Source organism: Halichondria panicea, chromosome 11, assembly GCF_963675165.1.
Source record: "Halichondria panicea chromosome 11, odHalPani1.1, whole genome shotgun sequence".
Lineage (NCBI taxonomy): Eukaryota > Metazoa > Porifera > Demospongiae > Suberitida > Halichondriidae > Halichondria > Halichondria panicea.
The window spans coordinates 1,871,066-1,897,044 of NC_087387.1; the positions used below are offsets into that span (position 1 = coordinate 1,871,066).

General features: G+C 40.9%; 3 protein-coding genes and 1 long non-coding RNA gene across 5 annotated transcripts; 3 read left to right on the plus strand and 1 right to left on the minus strand.

Moving 5' to 3' along the window:
• Nucleotides 1-1,689: 1,689 nt before the first annotated feature.
• LOC135344568 (C-1-tetrahydrofolate synthase, cytoplasmic-like) lies at nucleotides 1,690-25,949 on the minus strand. Its single transcript, XM_064541798.1, has 17 exons — nucleotides 25,698-25,949; nucleotides 25,525-25,623; nucleotides 25,083-25,223; nucleotides 24,707-24,871; nucleotides 24,135-24,330; nucleotides 23,628-23,788; nucleotides 23,199-23,342; nucleotides 9,796-9,872; nucleotides 9,133-9,287; nucleotides 8,691-8,845; nucleotides 8,386-8,480; nucleotides 4,507-4,666; nucleotides 3,671-3,878; nucleotides 3,340-3,522; nucleotides 2,991-3,100; nucleotides 2,526-2,724; nucleotides 1,690-2,227 (listed from the first exon to the last, which is right to left on the minus strand). The coding sequence occupies exons 1-17, from the start codon at nucleotides 25,815-25,817 to the stop codon at nucleotides 1,794-1,796; spliced, it is 2,802 nt and encodes a 933-aa protein (XP_064397868.1). The 5' UTR covers nucleotides 25,818-25,949; the 3' UTR covers nucleotides 1,690-1,793.
• Nucleotides 5,339-8,448, plus strand: LOC135344622 (caspase-3-like). Its single transcript, XM_064541880.1, has 5 exons — nucleotides 5,339-5,476; nucleotides 5,533-5,806; nucleotides 5,888-5,926; nucleotides 5,982-6,038; nucleotides 7,473-8,448. The coding sequence occupies exons 2-5, from the start codon at nucleotides 5,533-5,535 to the stop codon at nucleotides 8,195-8,197; spliced, it is 1,095 nt and encodes a 364-aa protein (XP_064397950.1). The 5' UTR covers nucleotides 5,339-5,476; the 3' UTR covers nucleotides 8,198-8,448.
• On the plus strand, nucleotides 12,035-16,020 carry LOC135344632 (uncharacterized). Of its 2 annotated transcripts, XR_010397472.1 has the most exons (6): nucleotides 12,035-12,510; nucleotides 12,922-13,269; nucleotides 13,455-13,499; nucleotides 13,556-13,716; nucleotides 13,996-15,724; nucleotides 15,787-16,020. XR_010397472.1 is itself a non-coding variant. In XM_064541893.1 (5 exons), the coding sequence occupies exons 1-5, from the start codon at nucleotides 12,441-12,443 to the stop codon at nucleotides 14,044-14,046; spliced, it is 675 nt and encodes a 224-aa protein (XP_064397963.1). In that variant the 5' UTR covers nucleotides 12,035-12,440; the 3' UTR covers nucleotides 14,047-16,020. The 2 variants fall into 2 exon arrangements, 1 of the variants encoding a protein (XP_064397963.1); XM_064541893.1 differs by having other exon boundaries at nucleotides 13,996-16,020.
• LOC135344640 (uncharacterized) lies at nucleotides 19,202-22,667 on the plus strand. Its single transcript, XR_010397474.1, has 5 exons — nucleotides 19,202-19,341; nucleotides 21,588-21,932; nucleotides 22,133-22,177; nucleotides 22,227-22,367; nucleotides 22,486-22,667. It is a non-coding gene; the product is annotated as an uncharacterized LOC135344640 (long non-coding RNA).
• Nucleotides 25,950-25,979: the final 30 nt, after the last annotated feature.

Below are 25,979 nucleotides of genomic sequence, written 5' to 3' on the forward strand. Positions count from 1 at the left end.
TATCTTAGTGAAGTATTTGCCTCTGAATTCGATATAACTTTTAATGCCAGCAAAACTCAACTTATTTGTTTCAGCAATCGTCCGATGACACTACCTAACGGAGTATTCAGGTTCAATGGAGTTGCTCTTCAATTTACAGACATAGTGACCCACCTTGGCCACACTCTTCATCGCAAGTTGGATGACGGAGTTGATATTGCACAAGTAACTTCCGCTATGTGCAGGAAAGCTAACTACCTGCTCCATACATTTAGTGGGTGTGATATGAGAGTGAAAACTAAGCTAATTGTGACCCACTGCCTCTCACTATATGGTTGTGTTTTGTGGAGAATTGACAGTAAGAAAATTCGTACTCTTGAAACTGCTTTTAACAATATTTTAAGAAAAATTTGGAGATTGCCTCGTCAATGTCACACAAGAATTCTCCACTGTGTTGCTGGAGTTCAGAGTTTGTTTAATAGAATACCAGATCTTTTTTCTAACTTCATTTCACGTGCTTTAGCATCGAAATCCACCCTCATTAGATCGGTTTTCTCGTGGGCGTCTAGCCATGCATTCACAGCAGTCGGGGCTAACAACCTGATCAAACGGAATTTTATAAAAGTTTATAGCAGTGACGACATGGTTTGTGCGGACTTTGTTCGGGATGTCAGGCTTGGCCGCATTTCATTCAACTCGCGTGAAGATACATCAATGATAATTAACTCTATCTGCTGCGATTGACTTTAAGTTGGACTAACTATTCTTGCACTATAGCTATAGTACTATACTATTACTATACATGTAATATAATATGTACACCTATTCTGGTGTGTTCAATGATAATAATAATAATAATTATTATTATTATAAGGCATAATTCTATACTGAACAAAAGTGTAGCCTCAATTCCAAGCCGCATTTAATCAGCCTAGTATATATCCATGCATCAATGCAGTGCGCTTAGTTGAGGTCAAAGTTCAATTGCATTCCAGCAATACTTGCTTGTACATCCTCTGGCCACTCCAAATTTATTTTTTTTGGCCACTCCAAATCAGAGGAGGTCGGACATCACTTGAACTTTGCACTGTGTCTGTTCCAGCTGCTTTTCTTTTTTGCTGACTCAGCAGTAGCGTCTACTGTACTTATTATTTTTTTTTATTACTTCTGCTAGTCTCTATTAATTTTTAGCCGCCCTATAAAAGTGACTGATTCATGAGACAATATTTCTGCACGGTTTCTGTCACTGAATCTGTTGACAGCTAGTTGTGCTTGGTGTCTATGATGGTTACTGGACCTAACCCTATCAGTACATAATACCCATCTAGCTAGATCCGCCTAGATCCAGTCATGTTCTATTGCTGAGTCAGCAAAAACGAAAAGCAATTTGACCGGAATGTCATTAAAAGGTCATAATTAGTGAAAGTTCAAGTGATGTCCGACCTCCTCTGACTCCAAATGAGACTCGCTACCTCTAGTCATTATGGCCATTATTTCTCTAATTATCCAATGAAATATTGAAATCATTTTTTTTCTTGTTCTTTGTTGCCTCTATTGGGCTCTAAGCACATGGTTGGCTGAATTTTTGTAGCTAATTCATTGATGACGTAACAATTTATATGATTTCATAGTAATGAATAATGATAATACTGCTCACATCCGTTTATAATTTACTGGAGTCTCTGACGGAAAACTACAGTCTCATTTGGAGTGGCCTAACCAACTGAGTCTCAAAAATATATACTGGGTATTGTATGCAACAATTAACATGCACGCACTATACTTAAAAATCTAAAATGTTGTCCCCATACTATCTAAAACAATCCATCAATCTCTTCAGTAACAGGGTCAATGTCTATATCAAAGAAGCATGGTCGAGTGGGTAGCCCAGGCATAGTACTGATATCTCCCACCAGGGGGTATATAAACCCCGCCCCTACACTCGCACGGATATCTCGTATCGGGACCACGAAATCTGACGGTCGACCTTTGAGTGACGGGTCATGTGACAGAGAGAGGTGTGTCTTTGCCATACAAATAGGGAGTCCACCGAACCCTAGTTGCTCATAGCGATCCAGTTTGATCTTGGCTTCTTCAGCAAGGGTAATGTCAGATGCTCCGTAGATCTTGCAAGCGATAGTGCGTATCTTCTCCTCGAGGGACAGAGAGAGGTCGTAGAGGAACTTGAAATTACTGGAAGAAACGGATGCTTTCCTCACGGCCTCGGCCAAGTCCACCGCACCAGCACCTGTGTGTGTGTGTGTGTGTGGGGGGGGGGGGGGTGAGGGTAGCATGGTAGGTATAGGTACTTTGTATACAGGCAAATACAAGTTGATACACTGTACCGTACTACATGTACATGTATGAGTATATGTACACGTGTAATGATAACATGTTTAGAGACTCACGTATACGTATATACGTCGGTACTGAAGGAAGACTATACACCCAGAGAGTCAATAGACCAGAGTAATTATGTCCCTAAATATTAGAGTTAAGAGCTAGGCTCATATAAGTCACGCTCCAGTTGATTTACACTATCTCACCTCCTGTTGCCCAGTGACTGCAGATGATGGCATCGAATGCTCCAGAAGCTCGACTGAGCCTCTGTACTAGCTCCTGCTCAGCTAGACTATCTGTAATAAATCCATTGATTGCCACGACAACAGGGACACCAAATAATAGAACATTCTCAATGTGTTTCTGAAGATTTTGGAACCCAGCCTCGACCAGCGGCAGGTTCTCCTGTGAGGGTGTGCGTAGTGTGAGGGCGGCTAGACACTGTGACCATAAGGCATAATTTAATTACACATGTGTGTATTATCAAAAGTTCATTAGAAAGGGTACGCAACTCCACTTAAAACCGTAGTAGGCGTTTCTTCTAACCTACGTCACAACCACATGCTATGAACTGTGAAATCAAATTTGCAAGAGCATTTTACACAGTCATATCAAGACAACTAGACTTTGTACTTTCTGTAAATGGAGTGTTTCGGTAGGTAATAACTGACCTGAGAGTAGACAGGGTCTAGCGGCTGCCCTGAGGTGACAGTTGGCCCACCACCATGCATCTTGAGAGACCTCACTGTTGTTACCAGGACAGCACAGTTGGGAGCCAGATCTGCACAAGGAGGGAAGGTAGTCTGTGCCATTGTGTTCATTCATTTATCATGCAACCATGCACATACTCTTTACACATGCAACACAGTTATGTAAGCAATCCCTGTACGTGTGCTAATCTTTATGCGTACACAATACATTTTTATGATCAAAATATGAATGTACACACTTGTATAGGCAAGGACCATTAACATGCAATACAGTACTACCATGCACAATACACTACATTTTCCCACCCACCACTGTATCTGCACTTGATGTTGAAGAATTTCTCCATGCCAATGTCCGCTCCAAACCCCGCCTCTGTGACCACAAAACCCTCCTCTCCCACTAGCTTCAACGCTATTTTGTCTGCCAGTATGGACGAGTTGCCGTGGGCGATGTTGGCAAATGGTCCAGCGTGCACAAATACAGGTGTGCCCTCTGAAAGTAAAAAGACTTAGGACATGGTATGCAGTTTTGTTTAAGTTATTTACCACACAGAATTCACATCACATAACCACAAGTAAATCTCATTAGTAGCTAAACAATGTTAGGGGTAAGTGGTTAAACATCATAAGTAAATTCTCACCCAGGGTTTGCATGAGGTTTGGTTTGATGGCGTCTTTCATTAAAACAGCCAGTGCTCCTGTTACTCCAAGATCATCTGCCGTTATTGTATTGCCCTGGCTGCTACTGGCAACCACAATCCGTCCAATCCGCTCCTTCATATCCGCGAGGTCATTAGTGAGAGCGAGTATTGCCATCAGCTCGCTGGCCACAGAGATATCAAACTGGGTCTGTGCATGGGGTTAGGGTGAATGGTGATTGGTGTCTACCACTGAGTTAAAGGCTATATAATTGGGGCGTCGCCCGATTTCTGTGTAAGTTTGTTTCATTCGTTTCACGGAAACCGGGCGTTGTGTTATTCACAGTTCGGTACAAAACATATCAAATTTTCTTGCACTGCACAACTATTTTCCAGCCTTAATACCGTATAGCGGGTAATTTTCGGGGGACAAAATATTTGTGGTTCAGACATTTCATGGGTAATATCGAGCTTGCACTGCAGGTAAAGGTAAGCAAGGTCGTGGGTAAAATATTCGTGGTCAGACTTTCAACCACAAAAACCACGAATATTTTGCCCCACGAAAATTACCCTCTATACAATAGTGAGAACAAAAATAATGGTCTCAAAATAATTATGGCTGTAAACGTTAAGAATAAATCATATGTTGGTTGAAGGGTTGGCGAGCAGTGTATAATTATACTTGGAATTCAGGCTAAGTTTAAGGGATGCAAGTTAGCCCTATACTATGAAGTGGTGCTTGGGGTTCCTGTATTGATAATGGTGGGTATATACTGAAAGATAAACTGTGGGCTGTGTGTATAAACTTGTGGTATCCTGGTAAGATATGATCCCCTCACCTCTCTGCTGTGACCTTTCTCAGTCTTGCTCTGACCGATGGTGATTTTACGGAGATAGCGATCGTTGGTATCCATGACTCTGTTCCATGTGATGGTGGAGGGGTCAATGTCCAGTCGGGAGAACTGACCAATCTCAGCACTGCTCAGATCACCAGGGTTCCTGTATTTAAAGGAAATTATGCAACAATTAGCATTATAATTATAGTGCATGCATAATTATGTAAAGAGTCTTGAATACGTACACAAGTTCATTTACAAGTTCTCTTAATTATTATGTCATAAAAATGTGTGAGGGTATAATTATAGCTAGAAATATGCAATTGTTATGTTATCATCTTGGGTATACATGCACATGCTAGTCTCGCGGGCCATACTCAAGTATCAGATTGTGGAGTATGGGACTATACATATGCTGGCTGCTACAGAGTACATGCATAATTGTAATTTGCTAGCAGCCTTGACATCAAACTCAAAGTGCACAAAATGTATAATTATAATTATTGGCAAAATAATTATAGTGCAATGTACTATTATACACCGTATAACAGGAAAATTTGCTGGGTATTATATTTGGTGAATGAACCATTTGAACTGACTTGGTGTTTCTTAATTTGGCGTCTCAGGCGTGGCTACTACAGCAATGACGTTGTATCCACCGGAAAACTTTAATTTTAGGTTTTAAATTTGGTGGTCTTCTGTAAAATTTGCCAAATCACCAAATTAAAACAGCCACCAAATATTTTCAGTTATACGGTTATACCCAATTTAGGGCAGACACATATAGTGGACAGCAGCTGTCACAACACAGAGATAATAAATAAACCATAGTGTGCATATTGTGGGCGGGGATCATTTATTCAGACAAATAGGCAAGTTGTGTGTGTAATATTGAACAGTGTGTTTATCCACCCACTAACAACGATTCCACCCACTTTTATATCAACTAGCCACAAAGAACACTGCCAACAAAGTGAGTGATCTAGCACATTAAGCAATAATTAACAGTATAACTATAAACATACACAGATGTCCAGCAAACTGACCATTGATGATCTCCATGAGATAACAACAGAGCTGCTACCAGCTAGAAACGAATGGCAGGAAATAGGAACGGCTCTAGGTCTTAAAGCATCCGACATACAAGGAATAAACAGCACAAAACCGCAACGAGCACTTTCAACAGTGTTGACTACTGCCCTCCAAAGGAGATCAGATCTCACCTGGGGAAAACTTATTGACGTCTTAAGAGAACCATTAGTATCACAAGATGCTCTAGCAAACAAACTAGCAAAAAAATATGGTGGGTTGTTTTTTTAATTCCCCGTGCCAGCTGACACAATGTTACTTTGAAATTCTATAAAATGGCTACCTTCTCTCGTAGGAGCTTCAACGATGCCAGACAGTCGAACACTCCCAAAAAGTATAACATTATGAACAGTTAGTGCACACCATTCATACTATCCTATACATTACAGACTTAAGCTCTAAAGAAGACTCCATTGATGGTGTACCACCACCAGACGAAGACCCTGGTAAGTGCATGCAATTAAGCCTTCTGTGCCAATCCATACTACGTATATCTGTATGGGCAATACACGATATACTATACACACTCTACCGAGATTACACCTACTCAAATTGAACGCTACGCAAAAGCAATGGGTGCATGGAATATGAAGAGTTCTATCTTAATGGTTTGGAATTAAGCATAGATATAACTATATAGAGGATATGGATTGAAAACAAAAGTCAAAATGTCTACTTTTACACAGGGTGTGTGGCTTAATTCTGAAACCATCCGTGTTGCCGGCCAAACCCCGGGAACCACTATTATATTTTGAAGGCCTTATGCAGAACTTTTTAAGCCTCGCACCCCTTGATGGTGGGTATATTATGTGGAATTATCAATCAAATTCTCGATTGTTGGGAAATAAGCTACAGGTACACAGCGTTTTGTTCACACTTCTGAGATACTTCTGTATCAGAGGAAGTCCGACATGCGTGCACGAATCACTACAAGTTCAGTGCATTGATGTCATTGCGGTGTCATGTGATAATGCCTGGCCACAATGCACTGAACTTGTAGTGATTCGTGCACGCATGTCGGACCTCCTCTGCTTCTGTATATATACCATACTGGAAACCACTCCCCTTCTCTTGAAGAGAAAGGGACTGGAAAGCTGCAGTGTTGAGAGTTGTCCCTTTGTAATGCAATTGCACGTAATGCGTAAAGTATGGGTGATATTGCTTCAGCCTCGAGAACAGACCATCAGTGACGTACTTATACTCGAGGCCGATATATTTTGTGCCAGCGCGTGGGCGGTGGCACATGACTATTTGTGACGTTTGCATTCTTGTGGGAGTGTGACATTCTTCATGCAGCACTGAGACACTCTCAACATGACAGCTTACCAGTCTCTTTCTCCCCAAGAGAATAAGGGACTAGTAAGCTGCCAGTATATAAGTATTATAGTATAGCTAAGACTGCCTAACTAAGTAGTGTACTAGCTGTATGACTTCAACAATGGAAAAAAAGTGCACGTTCAGCAGCAGGATTGTTGTACTGACAGTAAGCCAATCGTTTGTCTCCTAGCCTGAATATATAGGCCTCGAAAAACCGGGGCAACACGGATGACAATTAGAGACCGAATCCATTCCCACTCCATCTTTTCTTAATCTACGAATGAAGCAAGGGAAATTTTTCTTTTAGTTTCTCAGAATCAATTTAAATGCCTTGAATACCCCCATTAAATAAATTTAGTGTTTTAAATTTTTAGACTAGTGAAGGGGGAAGCTGAATTGTTTGGGGGGAAAGCTTCCTCCCTGGTGGAATAGGCTTATTTTCGAAAAACGGTCGATTGGTCGAATTTTCACCACCTATAATTGGGTTACATATCAGTGCTTGAAATTCGCATATAATTATAGTCAATATACAACAATGGTAATCGAAGTGTATTTACATGCAGATAGTCCACAACTATATTCAATGAAGAATCGACAAGCTCTGATCATCAACATCGTCAAGCACCCAACGAAAGAGAGACACGGCTCAGACAAAGACAAAGATGCACTGGAAGAAACGTTAAAAATGCTGGGATACACTGTGCATATTGAAACAGACCTAAAACGCGATGAGATAATTCCAAAAGTTCTCGAACATGCAGAAAAAGACAAACACTGCGACAGTTTTATCTGCTGCATCTTGGCACACGGTAATCAGGGTGTGGTATTTGGGTCAGATGGAAAGGAAGTCGAGATAAAAAAAATTTCAAAGGAACTTAACACGATAAAACAGTTGAGAGGGAACCCGAAAATATTTTTTTTCCAAGCTTGTCAGGGAAGTGATGCTCCAAAAGGTATAGCTGCGACTGATAATGTGTCCAGTGTAAGTGGTGCTAAGCCTATAGAGATAGATGTAGCCATTCCGAAACTGCCTCGAGATAGCGACTTCTTCTACGGCTGTGCATCGTCTTTTGAAACTGTTTCCATGCGAGACCACAACGAAGGCTCACTGTACATACAGGCCCTTTGCCGAGTCTTAAAGAGAAAGTACAAAAAAGAAGATCTTATAACCATGGTTACCAGGGTCCACTATCAAGTTGCTGGGGATGAACGACAACTACCAACGGGCGAGTCCTACCAACAGCAACCACAGCTAGTGTCCACTTTAAGGAAACTAGTGAAGTTTTAGTTCGTAGAACATGCATACAGACGTAGCAACATCCAGTTAGTTTTAACAAGAAATGTACGTATATAAGGCAATTTAGCACAAGGTTAGTGTAGGTAGGAGATAGTATCATTATAATTATACATGTACATGCATGCACATGTATAATTATAACGATACTGACATGTATAGTACTACATACACACACTTACGTTTTGTTAATTCCCAGTTTTTTTAGCCTCCTCAATTGAATTGCTGAAAATGTTCTCTTTCCATTTTTTGTGGGCACCAGTCGATTGAAGAGAGCCTGAGGGCAAGACAGTCACTAATTATAGTAGGAAAAGAAATTCAAAGCATTATAATTATACAATTGTGCCGACAGGTTTGGGTAAGCGAGAAAAAGCTATCACTGATTGGGCACAATACTTTAAAGCTTCATACTAGGTGGTTACGCTGTGAACAGCTTATAGTGATCATAATTATTGAAGCGGACTACATGTAAAATATTATTATGTACTTTGTTCGACTGGGTGTTCTCGTGGAAGATCCTGGTGTCAATCTGAGCAGCTAAGAGATTATTAGCAGCTGTGATAGCGTGGATATCACCCGTCAGGTGGAGATTGAAGTCCTCCATGGGGATCACCTGAGAGTATCCCCCACCGGCAGCACCCCCTGTGATGATAGGGTGTGTGTGACTGCGTTATAGAAAAAATGAGGAGGAACGGTATCTATAATTTTATAATGTAATTTGATGAAAGGTCACATATATACCATTAGATCGCGTGACGTCCCCAAGTATGAAAATATTATATCAAGAACAACAGATAAAGGACCTCTGAATAAGGGACACTGTATCCCATCTATAAAGGACAGAACTTCTGTCCCAGTTTACATACATAATAATACCTGAGGCTACATAATAGTTATTATAGTACACGCATTGAAGAGTGCACACCTACCTTTAATCCCAAAGGTTGGTCCCTGCGATGGCTGCCTCACACAAGCAAACACATTAAGCTTAAGGTGAGCTCCCAAAGCCTGGGCCAGACCAATGGTGGTGGTGCTCTTGCCCTCGCCAAGGGGGGTGGGCGTCACTCCAGTCACAACCACGTACCTGTGACAGTGTGAGGTGCATGTGTGGGGTGAGGATGCATACGAAGTGACGATGCAAGAATGGCTACTAGAGAAAAAGTGTGCAAAATGAAAGGCAGAATGAAATGAGCTCATGCAATAATTATGCTTAGCCAGTTCGCTTGCATGTACATGCACAGTAGATAGTAGAGTAGAGCACTGAAGTGCTAACCCCCCTTGGCAGTCAGTAAAGTCAGCAAAAAAGCCTGGAGTTTTAGAAATATATGGCTCCTATAGTATATGTTTTGGCAACAACCCCACATCATAATTATAGCTCTAGAGATCCTTCCATTGTTCCTGGTACGGGATCACTTCAAAAAAAGTAAAGACTGCATGCGTGTAGCTAAACCCTCGGCTGTTGACATGAATAAGAAAAGTAATAAGACCTATAGAAACCAGAAGAGTGTTATATGAACCTATATATGTGAACAACATACACATAATATACATGCATGTACTGTGACAGTGTATCTATATATATAGATAGTCACCTTCCATTGGGCCTTTCTTTGAGTCTTTCCAGCACAGAGAGTGAGACCTTCGCTTTGTGTGTGCCATACAGCTCCGTCTGCAGGAGGGAGGAGATAAAATATAGCCGAGTCTTGGGCAATGTCTACTTAAATTGCTCGAATTGTGTCCTAGGTAGACTTCATGTATTATATGTCATGTACAGTACACGTCAATAGAAGCATTGCATGGCCATATGTTGTAAAACGAGGAATACGGAATGGAATGCATGCATGGAATATGGAATGGAATATATGGAATGACGTAATGAAGAGTAAAAACATATTTTTAGCGGACACATGCTAGCAGAGCTGCATGTATAAAAGAATTAAGAGAGGGCATGCAACAGCAAAACAGCAGAATCCACGATGAAGGTTTCTATAAACTTCTCTGTCGTTATAACATGACTGAGCCGTGGCTATGACTGGTGGCTAAACCATGTTTTTAGTCTCTCATTAGGGGAGCATTAGAAATGCCTAATTATTATTTAACTAGCGGAGTTGAGGGCTAATTAACAGTCATCAGTCATAGTCCGGCTCACCCTCCAAGGAGCGTTGCGGTAATTATGGGTATGTATAGTTGTACTTTATGAACTGCCTCATGTTCTTGAATGTGTAGTTAGGGTTAAGTGCAAGGCATGCACTTAGCTATGTTTCTCGGAGCATCGAGAATTAAATGTGCATAAAGTGCTAAAAATAGAATTTTTTCTTTTTAGTACTTTTTTATTTTTAACACTTCATGCAAATGCACAATCATTCATCCGCACATTGGCACCCTAAACGCTAGTGGTAGGATTTAACTTCAAAATGATACCAAGATTGCTAAATGCGTGTTAATTCCCAGCTTGAGATATAGTATGAAACGATATTTTGATTTCTCCATACAAAAGATGATCATTCAGTATGTCTCTTCAACACTGAGGTATAACTTGTTTATAGCATATATCACCAATGGTTAAAAAAGCAAATAAATGTAGGAGAAAGATTAATATAAGCTTTGGAGCCTAGACTTTCACTCCACCTATTTGGGGGGACTAAGCCCTATCACGTATGTGTAATTGCAGAAATTTTATGTTGGACTATGTAGCTAACTAGTGTTAGACAATAGACGTTTTTATTCTCGTCTATAAAAGCTTTTGTAACACTTTTACTTGTAAGTCATACATACTGCACTATAATGATGAAATGAATGCTCTATAATAACAAGTACTGAAAGCTGCGCTGTGCTAATGCCTCTCGAAGAAACAGATCAAGGTCAGAATACATGTAGGTTGTAATGTGCGTGCACGTGCACTTAGGGCATTGAACTGTGACACGTATTGTATGTACATAGGCCGGGAAAAAACCTCAAAATTGCTAAGCTCTCGCAGATACCCATGCATTTTTGATGATTTGTACCCATAAACCAATTAGTGACTGTAATTAGCTAAGGTCAAGTGGTTCCAGCCTCCTCTGTGCCAGGCCCACACGATTGTTTCTTATCAATCAACAGTCAGGGTTTCATCTAGTGGGGGGCTGGGGTGAACCTTCCCCCCAAAATATTCGTATAATAATAACATCATCACATGAGTACTGTCTATGATGTGGAATCAGAGGAGGGAGGACACGATTAACCTTTAGCTCTAATTAGCTAATTATCGCGACCTTTTAATGAAATTCTTTGAACGATTCATCTTTTCTTTCTTTATAACCTCTACACATTGGGACACACAGAACAGTACTGTAGTATGAGTGACAGGCAATTCTTGCAGGCACAGAGCAAACTATAAACATAAAGGGGTGCTAGAAGCTGAGACTGTTAGTGTCATTGATGTTCTTCATGTTGGAGACACTCTGAACTAAACAATTCCATGTTGCAGCTTTATCACAAAGACAGGAGTGCCTGGGGTGCTTCTCACAGGGATCTTGGAGACAGGAGTGCTCCTCATAGGGATCCTGGAGACAGGATCAAGAGTGCTTCTCACAGAGACAAGATCAGAGTGCCTGGGATGCTTCTCACAGGGATCTTAGAGATAGAAGTACTTGAGGTGCTTCTTATAGGGGTCCTATTACCTTCAGGTCGTGACAACTTGGCCATAGGGGTACCTCCAGTAGGAGAAAAGGCTTACTTTGCTCTAGCTCTTGTGTCCAATATGTAGAGGTTATAAAGAAAGAAAAGATGAATTGTTCAAAGAATGTAATTAAAAGGTCGCGATAATTAGCTAATTAGAGCTAAGGTTAATCGTGTCCTCCCTCCTCTGATGTGGAATATGTAACTAGATCTACTGTGATGCACTAGCATGTAATAGGGGTGTGGTCAACAAATGTGGGAGTGGCCAAACATTTTGCAGCGTGCGTAAACCTTCCCCCCAAAACTTTTAATCCTATAGATGAGAAACCCTGACAGTCTATTGTATAGAACACAACCAGAGACAGTCAGGCTGCCTCTTCTTTATTATGGATCAGGGGGACTCACCAAGGACTTCCCTAATTGTATATCATAGGAGGTTTTCCAGGAAAAATTAATTACTGTTATAGTACATACAGCGCAATACAATAGTAATTATATGCATGAGTAACTTGCATTCCCTCAACCTACCTACCTGAAAACCTGTTATTATACTCAGCAATCATCTTTGCCCTATAGAAAGATGACTATAATGTCACTTTTAGCTGCTATGCTAGTGTGTGGACTGTTCAATCAAATTGGATTAGCTCAAGGTAAGAAAATTATTCATGGAGTACACTGAAGAGCAGGAAAGTCTTTTGGAAGGGCTTTTGCTGAATGACTATAAAAGACCATGCATTAGCAACTCTATTCATTTACCTATAATTATAATAGCTATGTATGTATATTATGTGTATGCCAGACCATTGTATTAATCCTACGTACCCTAACCCAACCCCCCTATTAAATGACATTGACAATAACAATTAAATTGTCTCCCTAGTTGCTACGAACCTTCAATGCTTACAGTTTCGTTACTAGTACGAGATGAAAGTTCAAAGTCATTGTCAGATTGAAATATTTGCTTGCCTACCGGGTCCAAAATGTTGACTAAAAATCAGTGAAACAGTCAATTTGGTCTGACCTTGTTATGACAAACGAGTTAGTCATTTTATTCTATGCAGAATCAACTCAAGATCATCAGAAGCCCATATGTGTTATACATGGCTATACCATACAGGGTGATTTCATATACGTATGCGAGGCTGTACAATCTAATGTACAGATTATGCACGTAACAGTGGGCGGTGGACAGCAGTATCGAAACTTAACACAGCTAGTCGATTATGTTCGACTGTCTAAAGGAAAAAATTGTCTATACGTTGATTCATATACTGAGCGATGCACCAGACTCCGCGTTGAGTTAGGAAAAGAACTAAAAGGGGCCAATGTATCGGTGTGTGTACTACATGGACCCAAGAATGATACTAAAAACGACTGCAGCACCCAACTTGATCTGACCAGTATAACAGGTTAGTAATAATGTGTCAGGGGAGTATATAATTATACGTAAGTGGACCAAGGGAAGCAAGGGGGTAGTTGGAGCTAGGGAAGGAAATGGATAATTGGAGGGAAGTAGGTGGATAGTTGGAGGGGTTTATAAACCGGAAGTTAAATATATATACACAGATTTATACAAGTGCATTTTTCTTCTCAGATGAACCAACACAAACTAATTTAAATAACAGCAATACAGACTCAGGTAAGTAGTACAGCTTAATACTATACGGACACAGAATAAGACACAATCCATCACAGGAGTACCCGGGGAAGACTGTGCAAGGAATTTAACTATCACTGGTGTTTTACTAGGAGCTGCAATTGTCGTCCTCTTCATTATTATTAGTGCTCTATGTATCATCTACGTTTATAAGAAGCGTGTGGCTCTACTACACAAACACAGCCAAATCGCAAGAGAGGTAAATAAATTGTACCTACTAACTAAACAGTTAAAGTTAAAACAACCTGTTGGTGGGTGGAGTTTAAAAGTGGAGCTTAAAAATGACTATAATTTATAGTCTGAGCCTCAATTATCTGAAACCACATGCATGCATGGTTCATTTTGGTATCCGAATGAGCTCAGATAATTGAGTATGTGTACAAGAGTCTACTTTTTTATACTCAATAATGTGTGTATAGACTACTGGGGTATACACGTATGCATGATCACATTCACTACTCGCATTTCCCCCGTACAGGAGATGTGCAACATGTATGAGGATGAACCTATTATGGATGTTAACTCTTGACACAACAGTAATTGCTCGAATTGTGTCCTTGGTAGACTTAATGTAATTGATGTCATGTACAGTAAAAGTGTGATCGTGTACACAAATGCCTAGCTGGGTTTAATCTAAAAATTTATTTTTTATTCATAAAAGCACTGCATGGCACTGCATGGCAATTATTTGACAATACTTTATAATTATATAGGCCCAGAAAAAACAAGCTGGTCAAATACACCTGTATAGTGGAAAATGACTCGTACGTTTTTCTCGTTCAAACTGTATATTCAACTGTACAGGACGAGCTCAAGAAGTGGTGGTTTGAATAATAGCTATAGCCAATAACTCTTCCTATTACCCTATAATTATGTTATAGATAGTACATGGGCATGAGGTATCTCTATGTGTTATAGTGTCCCATATCACGAGGGCTTTGCCCGAGGGATGAGGGACACTATAACCATAGATACCGAATGCACATGTGCTAACTGATTTAGATCCCACTTTTAATTGGCTGCCTCAGGCAAGAAGTGTATCTATAAAAGCAGCAAGCCTTAGCTAACAACAGCTTTATATTTTCGAAAATGTCCTGTTCTGACAAGCTAGATGATTTCTGCTTCTCTGCTAAAAAACCTTGCATTGGCCTTGCTTCAACATTGGAATGGACAAATTAGTGACTCCACCTTGTGCAGGAAGCGCTCTGCAACGAATGAGCCCAGCCTCCTCTTTTCTCTGCACTCAAGCCCCACCCCAGCTCAAGCTTCTCAGTAAACTGTTCTGATCTGTACGGCTAGCTAGCAAGGAACAGCTTGCAGCAATGCTACAGTGCACTATCGTTCCCAAAAAGACACAAGAGTCTACTGAAGTAAACAATTTTGAAACATGGCTGCAGGATAGAAAAACAGAAGTCAGGAGGACGAAGTTGACAAATGCTACATGTAGAAGACATGCTTTCATGCTTGTGACAATGGACCCAGAACTATTAAAATCATTGGCTCTTAGCGTTCCTCGTAGAGACAAGAAAAGATACTGATGAACCCTACCATCAACCCAGCAAACGCTATAAAAACTGGTAGTGAAAAAACTGAACAGCCATAGCTATTTATCATGCAGCTACAGCTTTATTTATCAATTCTGTACATTCAAAAAATTATACTTGCACTTTATACCCTCAAGCTTATAATTCCCTGGGAAACTATGAGATTATGGCTCATAATTCCCTGCTAAAAAACACACAAGTGGGATCTAAATAATAGTTAGAGTACAGTGTAGAGGGGTTTATGACAGTAAACCTCCCGACTACGAGGGCGTGAGCCCGAGGGGGGTGTGTGGTTTACTGTCATAAACCCCGAGGCACTGTGCATTAATTGATATATGTCCCATCTGATTGGCTGACTGGTTGCTATGCATCAAGCTGCATGACTACCACATAGCAACACTATTCAAACAAGAAGACAACTAGGAAAAGAGAACTCGTCCACACACCAGGGCTGCTGTCCACACTCAAATCCTTGCGCAGCCTGGACAGAATATGAGCAGCCAGCCCCTCCCTCAAAGCGAACGTACAGAGCCACTCCCCCTCTCTGTTCAATTAGTCAGCCCCTCCCTCCACTTACTGCGCAGCAACCAAACAACACAGCTAGCTCTAGACGGTGTCTAGACCAGCTCTCTTCAGCTATGCCAGGCTAGTAGGCAAGCAAAGGTAAGCTTAAAATAGCCACTCCTATATTATTACTAAACTGGCTTCTTTTTATTTAAATACAGAAGCTGAACAGGCCTAGTGCAGTGCGTGGTGCTAGTGAGCAAGGCTCAGCCTGAGCCCTAGCCCTCTCCCAGAGTGTCTCTAAAGCAGCCCCTTAATTCTGCAAGCACACAGCAGAATTTTTGATGAACTAGTATAGTCTACAGACTACACCCTCTGTCTCTATGTTTTCATTTATGACATTTTGTTTCTCATGCAAGACATTTTCATTCATCGAAAACACAATTAATTTATTTTTAGTTGCATATGCTTGAGTAGCCTCGATTCCAGGCCGCTCTTGCTCGAAGAGCGAAGAGAGGGCCTGGTATCGACTGTTTGCGCATGCGCCACCTATTACCCAGAAAGTGGGTAATTCGGATACCATTGTATTTGCTCAGTAAAACAATGACGTCACAACAAACGGAAGTGGATTGAAGAAAGTGGATAGAAGAAGGTTTCTAGCCCGTGTTATAGCATTCTAATAGCTACCCTTAGCCTACTATGTTAACAAAGGACTCACAGCCTGCAATAGTGTGGATAACAATCCTCTGAACGGAGGGGAAGGCTGACCAATAGCCTATATGGATAGGCCACGCCCATCTGACACTAACCTTGGTGAAATTCGACTCTATCAGAAAGAAATTGCTGCTGTAACCAATACAGCTCTGTCTCTAGCTAGCTAGCTATATAGCTCTGTGTCTGACTTTTAATATGAAGAGTATTCTTTGTCTGTATAATAATTATGTTATTCAGGATATAATTCGGGTAAAAATTCAGTTTAATGGAAAACATTACGGGAATATTATCCAATAATTTTGCGCATGCGCAAGCAGTCAGTAGCAGGCCTAATAATTAGGCCTTGTGAAGGAGGCTAATGCTTGAGGTGCCAATTTATGAGCCATTTTTCCCTTGTAGCCCTGAGGTGCCAATTTATGACAGTTAAACCCCACTAGACTACATAGCAAAAGTGTAGTAGGTGGGAAATATATAATTATAATTATGCCTCAGTGCGCATGCACTAGCGAGGTATACGGTAGTGTGTTTGTGTGTGTGTTGACTGCTACAGCTGCTCAAGGATCAATCAAGTGCAATTAAGTAAGAGTTTCTATACGCTTCTAGTCATGTTTACTTGGATTTTAATTCGTGGATTTGTAAAATAATGCTTCGTTCTCGAGTTATGCCTAGTTTTGCTCACTTGGAATGCCTTTTTAGAAGAGTGCGTAGCCAAACTTGTTCACTGAGTGTTGCTACTCTACTTAGTAGTTAGCTCTGCACTAGAACGCTAGCTATTGGTAGCTGCAAGAGTGAGAAGAGAGGTGCAAGGCTCTGCCGATGCAGCCATTAATCTTAGGCTTGAACTTTTGAAATCAATCGTTTTTAACAACAATCATGGTCGATCATTACCCACTCTTTGAGTTTCCCTTAAGATTCTGGACTCTGCCTGCATGCAGCAAAATTAATCAATGCAAAATGATATAATGTGTGTATAAAAGCCATTAGTAGCTTTATGTTATGTAGCTTTGGAACCTCCACCGAGGCATCAGCACCCGCGGTACTTTCATTTAAGGACATTGTAGAGGTGCATGTGTATATATGTAATAGCAGGAGCAGATTACAGAAGGAGCGTCTAACTCTACATGGGTGTGGGAATCACATCTCGTGTGTTTTCCTAACGCCGCATTGCCTTATAAGGAAAGTGTATATAAATTACAGACCGCGGTCAGCCTGTGAATATCATTATGAACGGATTTTGTATGTAGTGCAGCAGCAGGAGAGCTAGGTTGAGCCAGAAAGAGCTAAAACGAATAGCTAGGTCCTTGATGGATGTTGGTATACATCATGAAAGAGACTGTCATTGGTGAGGTACAGAAAATTCTGAAATAGGAGCATATCCAGTCACTTCGTACAGAGAAAGTTTGCTAGACTTAGACTAACACGTCATATACTAGGCGTTTTGTTTTTGCAGTAGGGAGTCTTACTGGGGTTCTTAGAAGAGAGAGCTTACTACCAGGCCTATAGCTAGCTAGCTAGCTAGCTGTAGCTTTTCACTTTTATTGACCTATGCCAAAGGAGGTTGGTCACAATTAAGCGGAGGAATATGCGTGCATGGAGAAAAAAGAAAAGATATACGGAAACCTACAGAGAAAAGCATGAAAAGTAGCTATCCTAGCTAAAGCCAGAAGGCTGCAAACGATTGTAACACTCTATACTAGTAGCAGATGATGCTAACAATACCCAGTAAGTGAGTAGCATAGTCACACTCGAAGCAATGAGCCAGAAACTAAGTTAACCACAAACTTCCAGTTGTTGCTGCACTTTCCTTGGTTCTTTGACTCCTGTCTTAGTGTAGCAGGTATAGCTGATAGGTTTACACTACTACAATTTTTAAACTAACAAACAAGAGAGATAACATAAGATAAATGCTCAGGAATGCAAGAATGAGACAAAAGTGCTGACTCAGCGGATTGAAGAATGGTTAAAGGTGAATTCGAGGCCAAACACTGTTTGCATAGCATGTCTCGCCGCGGTTTAAATCGTGACCAACCTCCTCTGTACCTATGCTTGGTAAAAGTGCACCGTCAGCTCAATTAGCACTCGCCCGCAGATGATTATCACCCACTTAGAGGTTTTGCATATAAGGTCATGCTTTACAAACTTGCACGAGATGCGATTCCCAACGTAAGACGCTCCTTCTGTAATCTGCTCCTGGTAATAGTTATTACATGTTACATGGCTATGAGTGCCACAACTGGAAAATTTCCTTTGGAGGTTGGTACCTATGCAGACTGGTACTATGTGTCTGCTTTGGATGCACTCAACCAGTATTTGGCTGGTAGTAGATGTAGTCCAGGGCCATCACTACATATACATGGCCAATAATCCGTTTGTGCAGGCAGAAAGTGACTACTTCCTTGCCTTGAAGCCATTTGCTGCATAGAAACTAGCTGGGTGTGGCCTGACCTCCCGTCAGGTTTCAAGCTAATGTCAAGACTTATCTTTGCCAATCAGATCACAGCATTTCTAATGTGGTCGGTGTCACTTCCAGTTGCGCAACCACAAGCAAGGTAAAATTGGTTAACACCCACTTAGAAAAATAATTTATAACTGCTATCAGCGTGTTACATAATGCAGCAAGACAAATCCTGACATTAGCTTAAAACCCGACCTCCCGTCAGGCCACACCCAACTACATAGAAACCAGAGGAGGCTGGACACGCGTCATCAGTATAGTCATTAATAGTCAATAATCACATGAATAGGCTTAAAGTTGATCCACTACTAAGTTTCTGGCTCATTATGCCTTGGTGCGCATGCGCAAACGAGGCATACGGTAGTGTGTGTGAAGATTGTTGTAATCTAATTGAACAACCACAGACAGCTGGCCTCACGCCACGCCACGCCAGGGAGATCACCTGGGACTTTCCCCACCCTCCCACTCCATTAACTAAGTGCATGCTACATATTATACACTCTATTCAGCATTCACTCAAAGATGTCTACAATGTCTATAAGGTCACTGTTAGTTGCTTTCCTAGTGTGTGGACTGTTCAATTTGATTGTAATTGGACTAGAACCAGGTAAGAAAATGTGTGGAGTACATGCAGTATTATACAGTGAATTAGAGCTTGTTTTGAAATTTGCTGATTGACTATAATTATTATATATAAGACCATGCATTAATAACTCTATTCATATTCACCTAATATCTGTATATTATGTGTATGATCATAATTATGACCAATTGTGTTAAGTTACGGTGAACCGTTTGCTCATTATTCATGAGCTAGATCTATATTAGCCTTGGTCCCAGGCCGGTTTTGTTTTAATAGAACGAAGTTGAAAAATACGGCCTGGTATTGATTGTATCCGGGCGTGGCAGGAACCGGAAACCAAAGCAGAGATTCTTCACACTTTGTTTCCTTCAGTTTAATACCGTAATTTAGCTCCGTGTATGCTCTTAAGTAACTGAAATCTAGCCATAGATAATCTACCTAGCTAGCTACTGCAAGTTTAAGTTGTTCAGATTAACGTATACATTGTTTGATTCACAAGAAGGCCCCACTCTCATTGCAGAACAGGCCCAGCTCTTGTCAGAAGGAAGAAAAGTCTTTGCCATGGTTTTCAACATGGTATGGCAAGTCTCTTGCTTTCACTCACTGCCCTTTGTGATGGACTACAAACTAGTAGGTAGGACCAACACTGCCGGCCCTTGTCGACAGGTGTGTTGTTCTTGCAAATCTCTCTGCTTCTTGTTTTTTGGTTCTTAACCACGCCCAGATACAATCAACACCATGCCTAGTTGTCGGCCTAGCTAGAAACAACTCGGCCTGGAATCGAGGCTAGATCTATATAAGCACAGCTAGAACGAGTGTTGCAAGCTGCGCTGTGCTAATGCCTCTCGCCGTGTTATGCTTTCGCTCAAAAAGTATTAGAGTGTTATAGTAGGGAGAATAATCTATAATGAACTTTACTAGCAGAAGTGATTATATCTATAGGTTGTGTACATGTACATGAATCTACTTGAGGTCCTGGTAATTAAGCTACAAAACACTACAAGGATACCATAACAGGAAAGATGAAAATTTATTCTCTGCCAGGATTGTGGATGAGTGCGTATGCGGATTAGAATAAGGGGTGTGTCTGCAAGAGGTCAAGTTCACACAAAGTTAATGGCTACTAAATAGCTAGCTGCTTTAGCAGCTCTTTTCTGACTCTTGTAGCTAGGCTAGCGCTTTAGTGCAAGGCTAACTAATAAGTTGAATAGAAACTTTGTGCGGACAGATGATGCTATGAAAGATTCTGAAGAGACTGCAACAGCCTTCAATATGAGTCAAACTAGCTATAACTCGAGAAAGAAGCTTTAATTTGCTAATCCACGAATCAAAATCTAAGAGAACGTGGTTAGAAGCCTATAGAAGCTGTTAGTTTTCGTCGCATTGTAACCGTTGAGCAGTTATAAAATACAGCTGGAACAGACACACAGACATTATAATACACTAGAGCTTATAGCAGTTAATATTGTCTTGAAAGATGTCACTGTTTATAGCTGTTATACTAGTGTTTGGACTGCTCTATTGCAATCAATTTGCTTCATTGAAACAGCATGGGCGTGGTTAATCTCTATAAGTGTATCTGGATAATAGGCGCATAGAGGCCTGCTCTTTTCCCTATAGGCTAACCGGTATATACACTGAAGAGCAGCAAAGCCATGCAGCTCTTGTTTTTTGTTTTGAAAAGGCTTTTACTGATTGACTATATAAGACCATGCATTAATAACTCTATTCATGACCATAACAATCCCACCTAGCCCCCTGCTCACGATGCTAATAACTATATTGTCCCTAGTTGCTAAGCACCCTAATACCGTATAGCAGGTAATTTTCGTGGGTTGAACGCAGTGATTTTCGTGAGTAAAAGATTCATTTAACTCTGCGTTTATTTGTTGAGGTCAGCTTACCCACGAAAATAACAAATTTTACCATTACCCGTTATATGGTAGTCTATTCCACACAACGGTGCTGCGGAATTTAATTACCTTTTCCAGCTATCTGGGGGACAGAGACGCCCTCCTGAGCCCTAACAATCACTCATGCATTATTCAATAGCTAAAAACTTCACAATTGGTTATGCAGTCTGTTATAATAGATCAAGCACATGACAGTACAGAATGCAATTGCAACTAAAGTGATCATTTTCATGCACAGTTGGTAGTAAAATGGGCGTGGCAGAGGCACTTTGCAATGTCAGCACATTCTATCGCGTTAAGCAAGAAGGTCATTGCTTACAGACAAACGAGTTAACCATTAATTTTTATTCTATGTAGAATTGACTCAAGACTATCAAAAGCCGATCTGCACTGTACATTGCCAAAGCATACCGCTCATAATATGCGAGGCCAAGCAACCCAATGTACAGGATATGTACGTAACAGTGAACAATGAACTGCAGTATCTGAACTCATCACAGCTAGTAGATTATGACATCTTCATGGGGAAAAAATGTGTTATCGATTGTGGCGATTCATGTCCTGAACGATGTACAAGATTTATATTAGAGTTAAAAAATCAAGTACTACTAAAAGGGGCCAATGTATCGGTGTGTGTACTACATGGAGACGGGAACGACACTAAAAATGACTGTACCCAACTTGATCTGACCAGTACAACAGGTTAGTAATAATGAGGCAGGGGAGTATAAATACGTAAGTGGAGGGATTGAAGCAAGGAAATACTTGGAGGGAAGTAGGGGGATAGTTGACCGGAAGTAAAAGTGGATAGTTGGAGGGATAGTTGGAGGGGAAGTAGGTGGATAGTTGGAGGTGTTTACAAACCAAAGTTTAATTGTATACAAGTCTACTTTTCTTCTCAGATAAACCAACACGAACTTGTAATAATAACAGCAATTCAGACTCAGGTAAGTATATAATACTATGCATACCGAATTAAGACACAATCCATCACAGGAGTACCTTCTACAACAAATTTAGCTGTTCCTGTTATTGTAACTGTTATTCTAACTGTTATTATTGGAACTGTTTATAATTGTCATGATCTGCGTTTATAAGTGGAAAAAACACAGCAGAAAAAACACAGCAGAATTTAAGGTACACTTTATACTCACTATACACATTAAACATACTGTGTTGGTGGGTAGGACTTAATGTGCGTATACTGATTAATGCATGCATGATTACATTCACTACTCGCATTTCCCCCTTACAGGATAAATGAGGATTAACCTATATAGCTAGCTGTCAGCTCATAACACAACAGTAACATCTATCCCTTAACTGTCACATCAAACATCAATAGCATACAGTGGCTAATATAATTATAATCACAGATATTAGAAAATGATATTTGTTGCTAATTCATAAAGATACCATTATTATTCAGCGTGATAAGCTCATGATAATACATGTACTTAGTTACAATGCATATAATTGTACTCACATTGCAATCTTTGAGCAGTCACAACTGTAATACACAGACACACACAAGCAGCTACCTCATGCAAGTCTATACTGAGGCATAGTGAATGGGTGTGGGGAATAGTGCCTACACATTAGACTCTGGCATCTTATGCTCTTTTTTTCTCCCTTTTATGCTTTTAAGCACGGCCCCAAATTTAGCCAGAATCCAGTATCCCCCACATTGAAGTCATAATTTTTTCAGTAGTATCAAAAACTTTTGTTGCATTGTAAGATTCAACATAATGTTCTACATGTAAAAGAGGGGAAAAACACGTTCAGCAGCAGCAGCAGAGGACTATTTGCAGCAAACTGACCACAATCACAATTATATATTACGGCCCAATGCAATTATGACAACATAATGACCTAACCTATTATGCCATAAATTATGACCGCATAATGACCCGGCCATGTGACCTATTATATGCCAGCATAATTTCCAGGGCCTATTATTAATCTCACCTCTGAGGCAAGTAGACCGACTTCACTGGCCACGTCTCTCACGTGTTTGGGGGTTTGATTACGAGCGACCTCTATGTCCGAGGGTACGGGAGACAGGGGAGAGAGGGGGAGGTACCGGATGGGCCACTGACCACACCCAATCATCTATAGATAGCAAGAGGTAATGAGCCATTTAGCAAGTCAACTGTAATGTCTTTAAAAATACTTCGATGAAGTTGATGAAAATTTCAACATTGCACTCAATCATCAAATCACCGAAAATTCTGGGCACAAATCATTTAAAGTTATAATATCACAGTCAAAAATGAGTATCTATGAGAGCTTAGCAATTTTGAGATAGTTTTCCCGGCCTATGTACATACAATACAATACATGTCACAGTTCAATGCCCTAAGTGCACATCACAAGTCTACCTACATGTACCCTGACCTTGATCTGTTTCTTGGCACACGTGAGTGTGTTTCTCATGAGCATGGCAACAGTCATTGGCCCCACCCCTCCAGGGACGGGGGTCACCCAACCCGCCACCTGACACACCCCCTCAGTGTCCACATCTCCCACTAGTCGATGACCAGACTTCTTACTCGCATCTGGACGTGTGTGCGTGTATGAGGGGGGAGCTAATGCAGCTATACGGTTGACTATATTAATAACAATAAAACTGTGGTCCTATATCATACATGAGTAAAGTACTGTAAGTCAATAAAAAAGTAGAGTCAATCATATTTCGCCACCACATCAGAAATACAGTGTACACTAAATTGAACTCTGAAATTCTACAAAGCAATAAATCAATCCTGGCGAAATAGAGTTGAGCGCTCAATTGAATAGATAACTTTTCTCCTTTCTAAACACCACAATCTATATTGATGCAACGTATATAATTATACTAAGCTCAATTCTTCGAGCCACCAAACTTCCTAGAGCCCCGCCTACCTGGTATGGAGTTGATCCCAACGTCAATGACCACTGCTCCTTGTTTTACCCACTCCTTCTTCACCATCCTCGGCTGTCTAATGGCTACCACCAGAATATCAGCACTCCTAACCTCACCCTCCATGTCAGTTGTTCGTGAGTGGCATACTGTTACCGTAGCATTGTGGGCACGGAGAAGGTCCGATATGGGAGCACCCTGTGCGGGGTGTGTGTGACAAGTGTGAGGAGTGGAGTGCCATCATGTGACATTGGAGAGTCAACTACTAGTAAGGAGACATGAAGTATATTGTAGGTTGTTATGAGATATGGCCAAGGGCGTATAAAAAGAAAGAGGGCATGCAATAGTTTGCGAGTAAAAACTAAAGTGGGCGGCGGAAAAGTACAAAAATCTATTTTTGTGTACAGTACATAGTCTGTGGTTTTTGTTTTTGCTCACACGTAGGGTTGATAAGTCAGTTGCATGCATGCCTTCTCTCTTTTTATACGCCCTTGATATGGATTATGTCTAATTTTCAGGGAGGGGCATGTGGCTAGAATAAATGCAGCAGCGAGACTAATCAATCACAACTCACCACAATCTTGCTGCGACCCAGCACTATAGCCTTTTTCCCACTTAGCTCCAGTCCAGTGTGTCGGATCAGCTCCAGACAGCCGAGGGGGGTACAGGGGACCATGGCCTCGTCCAGGGACCCCCTGGCCAGACGACCAGCACTCACATCAGTCAGACCATCGACATCCTGAGAGGGGGTGGGGTTATTTATCCAAGAACAGCATTTTGTAAAAGTGATGGAGTGTTGCTTCAATGGTGATGGCTGACTATATATAATGCAATTATCTAAACTATTCTATACGTATGTACATCCATTAATTAGAAGCATTTTGGAGTGTGATGATCTATAAAATTCTTGTTTGAGCCTATAATTATACTGTATGTACTATAAGTAATACCTTATTGACTGCTATGGTGTTGGTACAGCGGTCGGCATCAATCTGATTGGTTGAATCCAGTGGTAGTTGCAAGAGGATAGCATTGACTCGAGGGTCCTCATTCAGCCGCTGAATAGTCCCCACCACCTCCTCCTCTGTCACCTGGGTCGACATGGCCGTATGGGGTATGAGGTGTACACAGTTGATAATTCCCAGAATGTCTAAGGCCATAATATTTACAGCTAGTGGAGCCTCTGAACGAGATTAATTTTGGATATGGGAGCAATTTCAGCATTGCACACAGTGGTCAATCTTCAAGGAATCTAAGTGCACTATACGTATACCTATAATGCATGAACAACCAAACACGGTGTGATACTATGTACATGCAGCAATAGCATTCAATGGACACGTGATTTTTACATTCATCTGACGTTGTATACACGCCCACTAACTGACGTACCTCCCTCTGCAGCTTGATATGATCCACTGCAATACCACACTGAGTAGCCGCCTTACTCTTCATGCGGATATACACATTAGAATCTTCATTACCCCCAACCTGCAACAGACACACAAATCAAGGACCTTAGTCATATTAAAATAGCTGTCAAGCCACGTACGTAACGTACATACCTGTACAATGGTGAGATGAGGCTTGAATTTGGAGTTACTCTGTTGAAGATCCTTCAGTTCTTTGGCTACTTCACTCCTCACTTTTGCTGCAAGAGCCTTGCCGTCCAAGATACGAGCCATAGTACCTAGTTTATATCTCCTCTGATCTAGCTATCATGTCAAAGGTCGATCAGCAGAGATTAACCCACGTGGCCTGTGGATACACGACCTACAGTTACAAAGAGGGGCGTGTCTCAACGTTGGCAACCAGCACAAAGCCCAAGTTTGAAGACAAGTAGTACT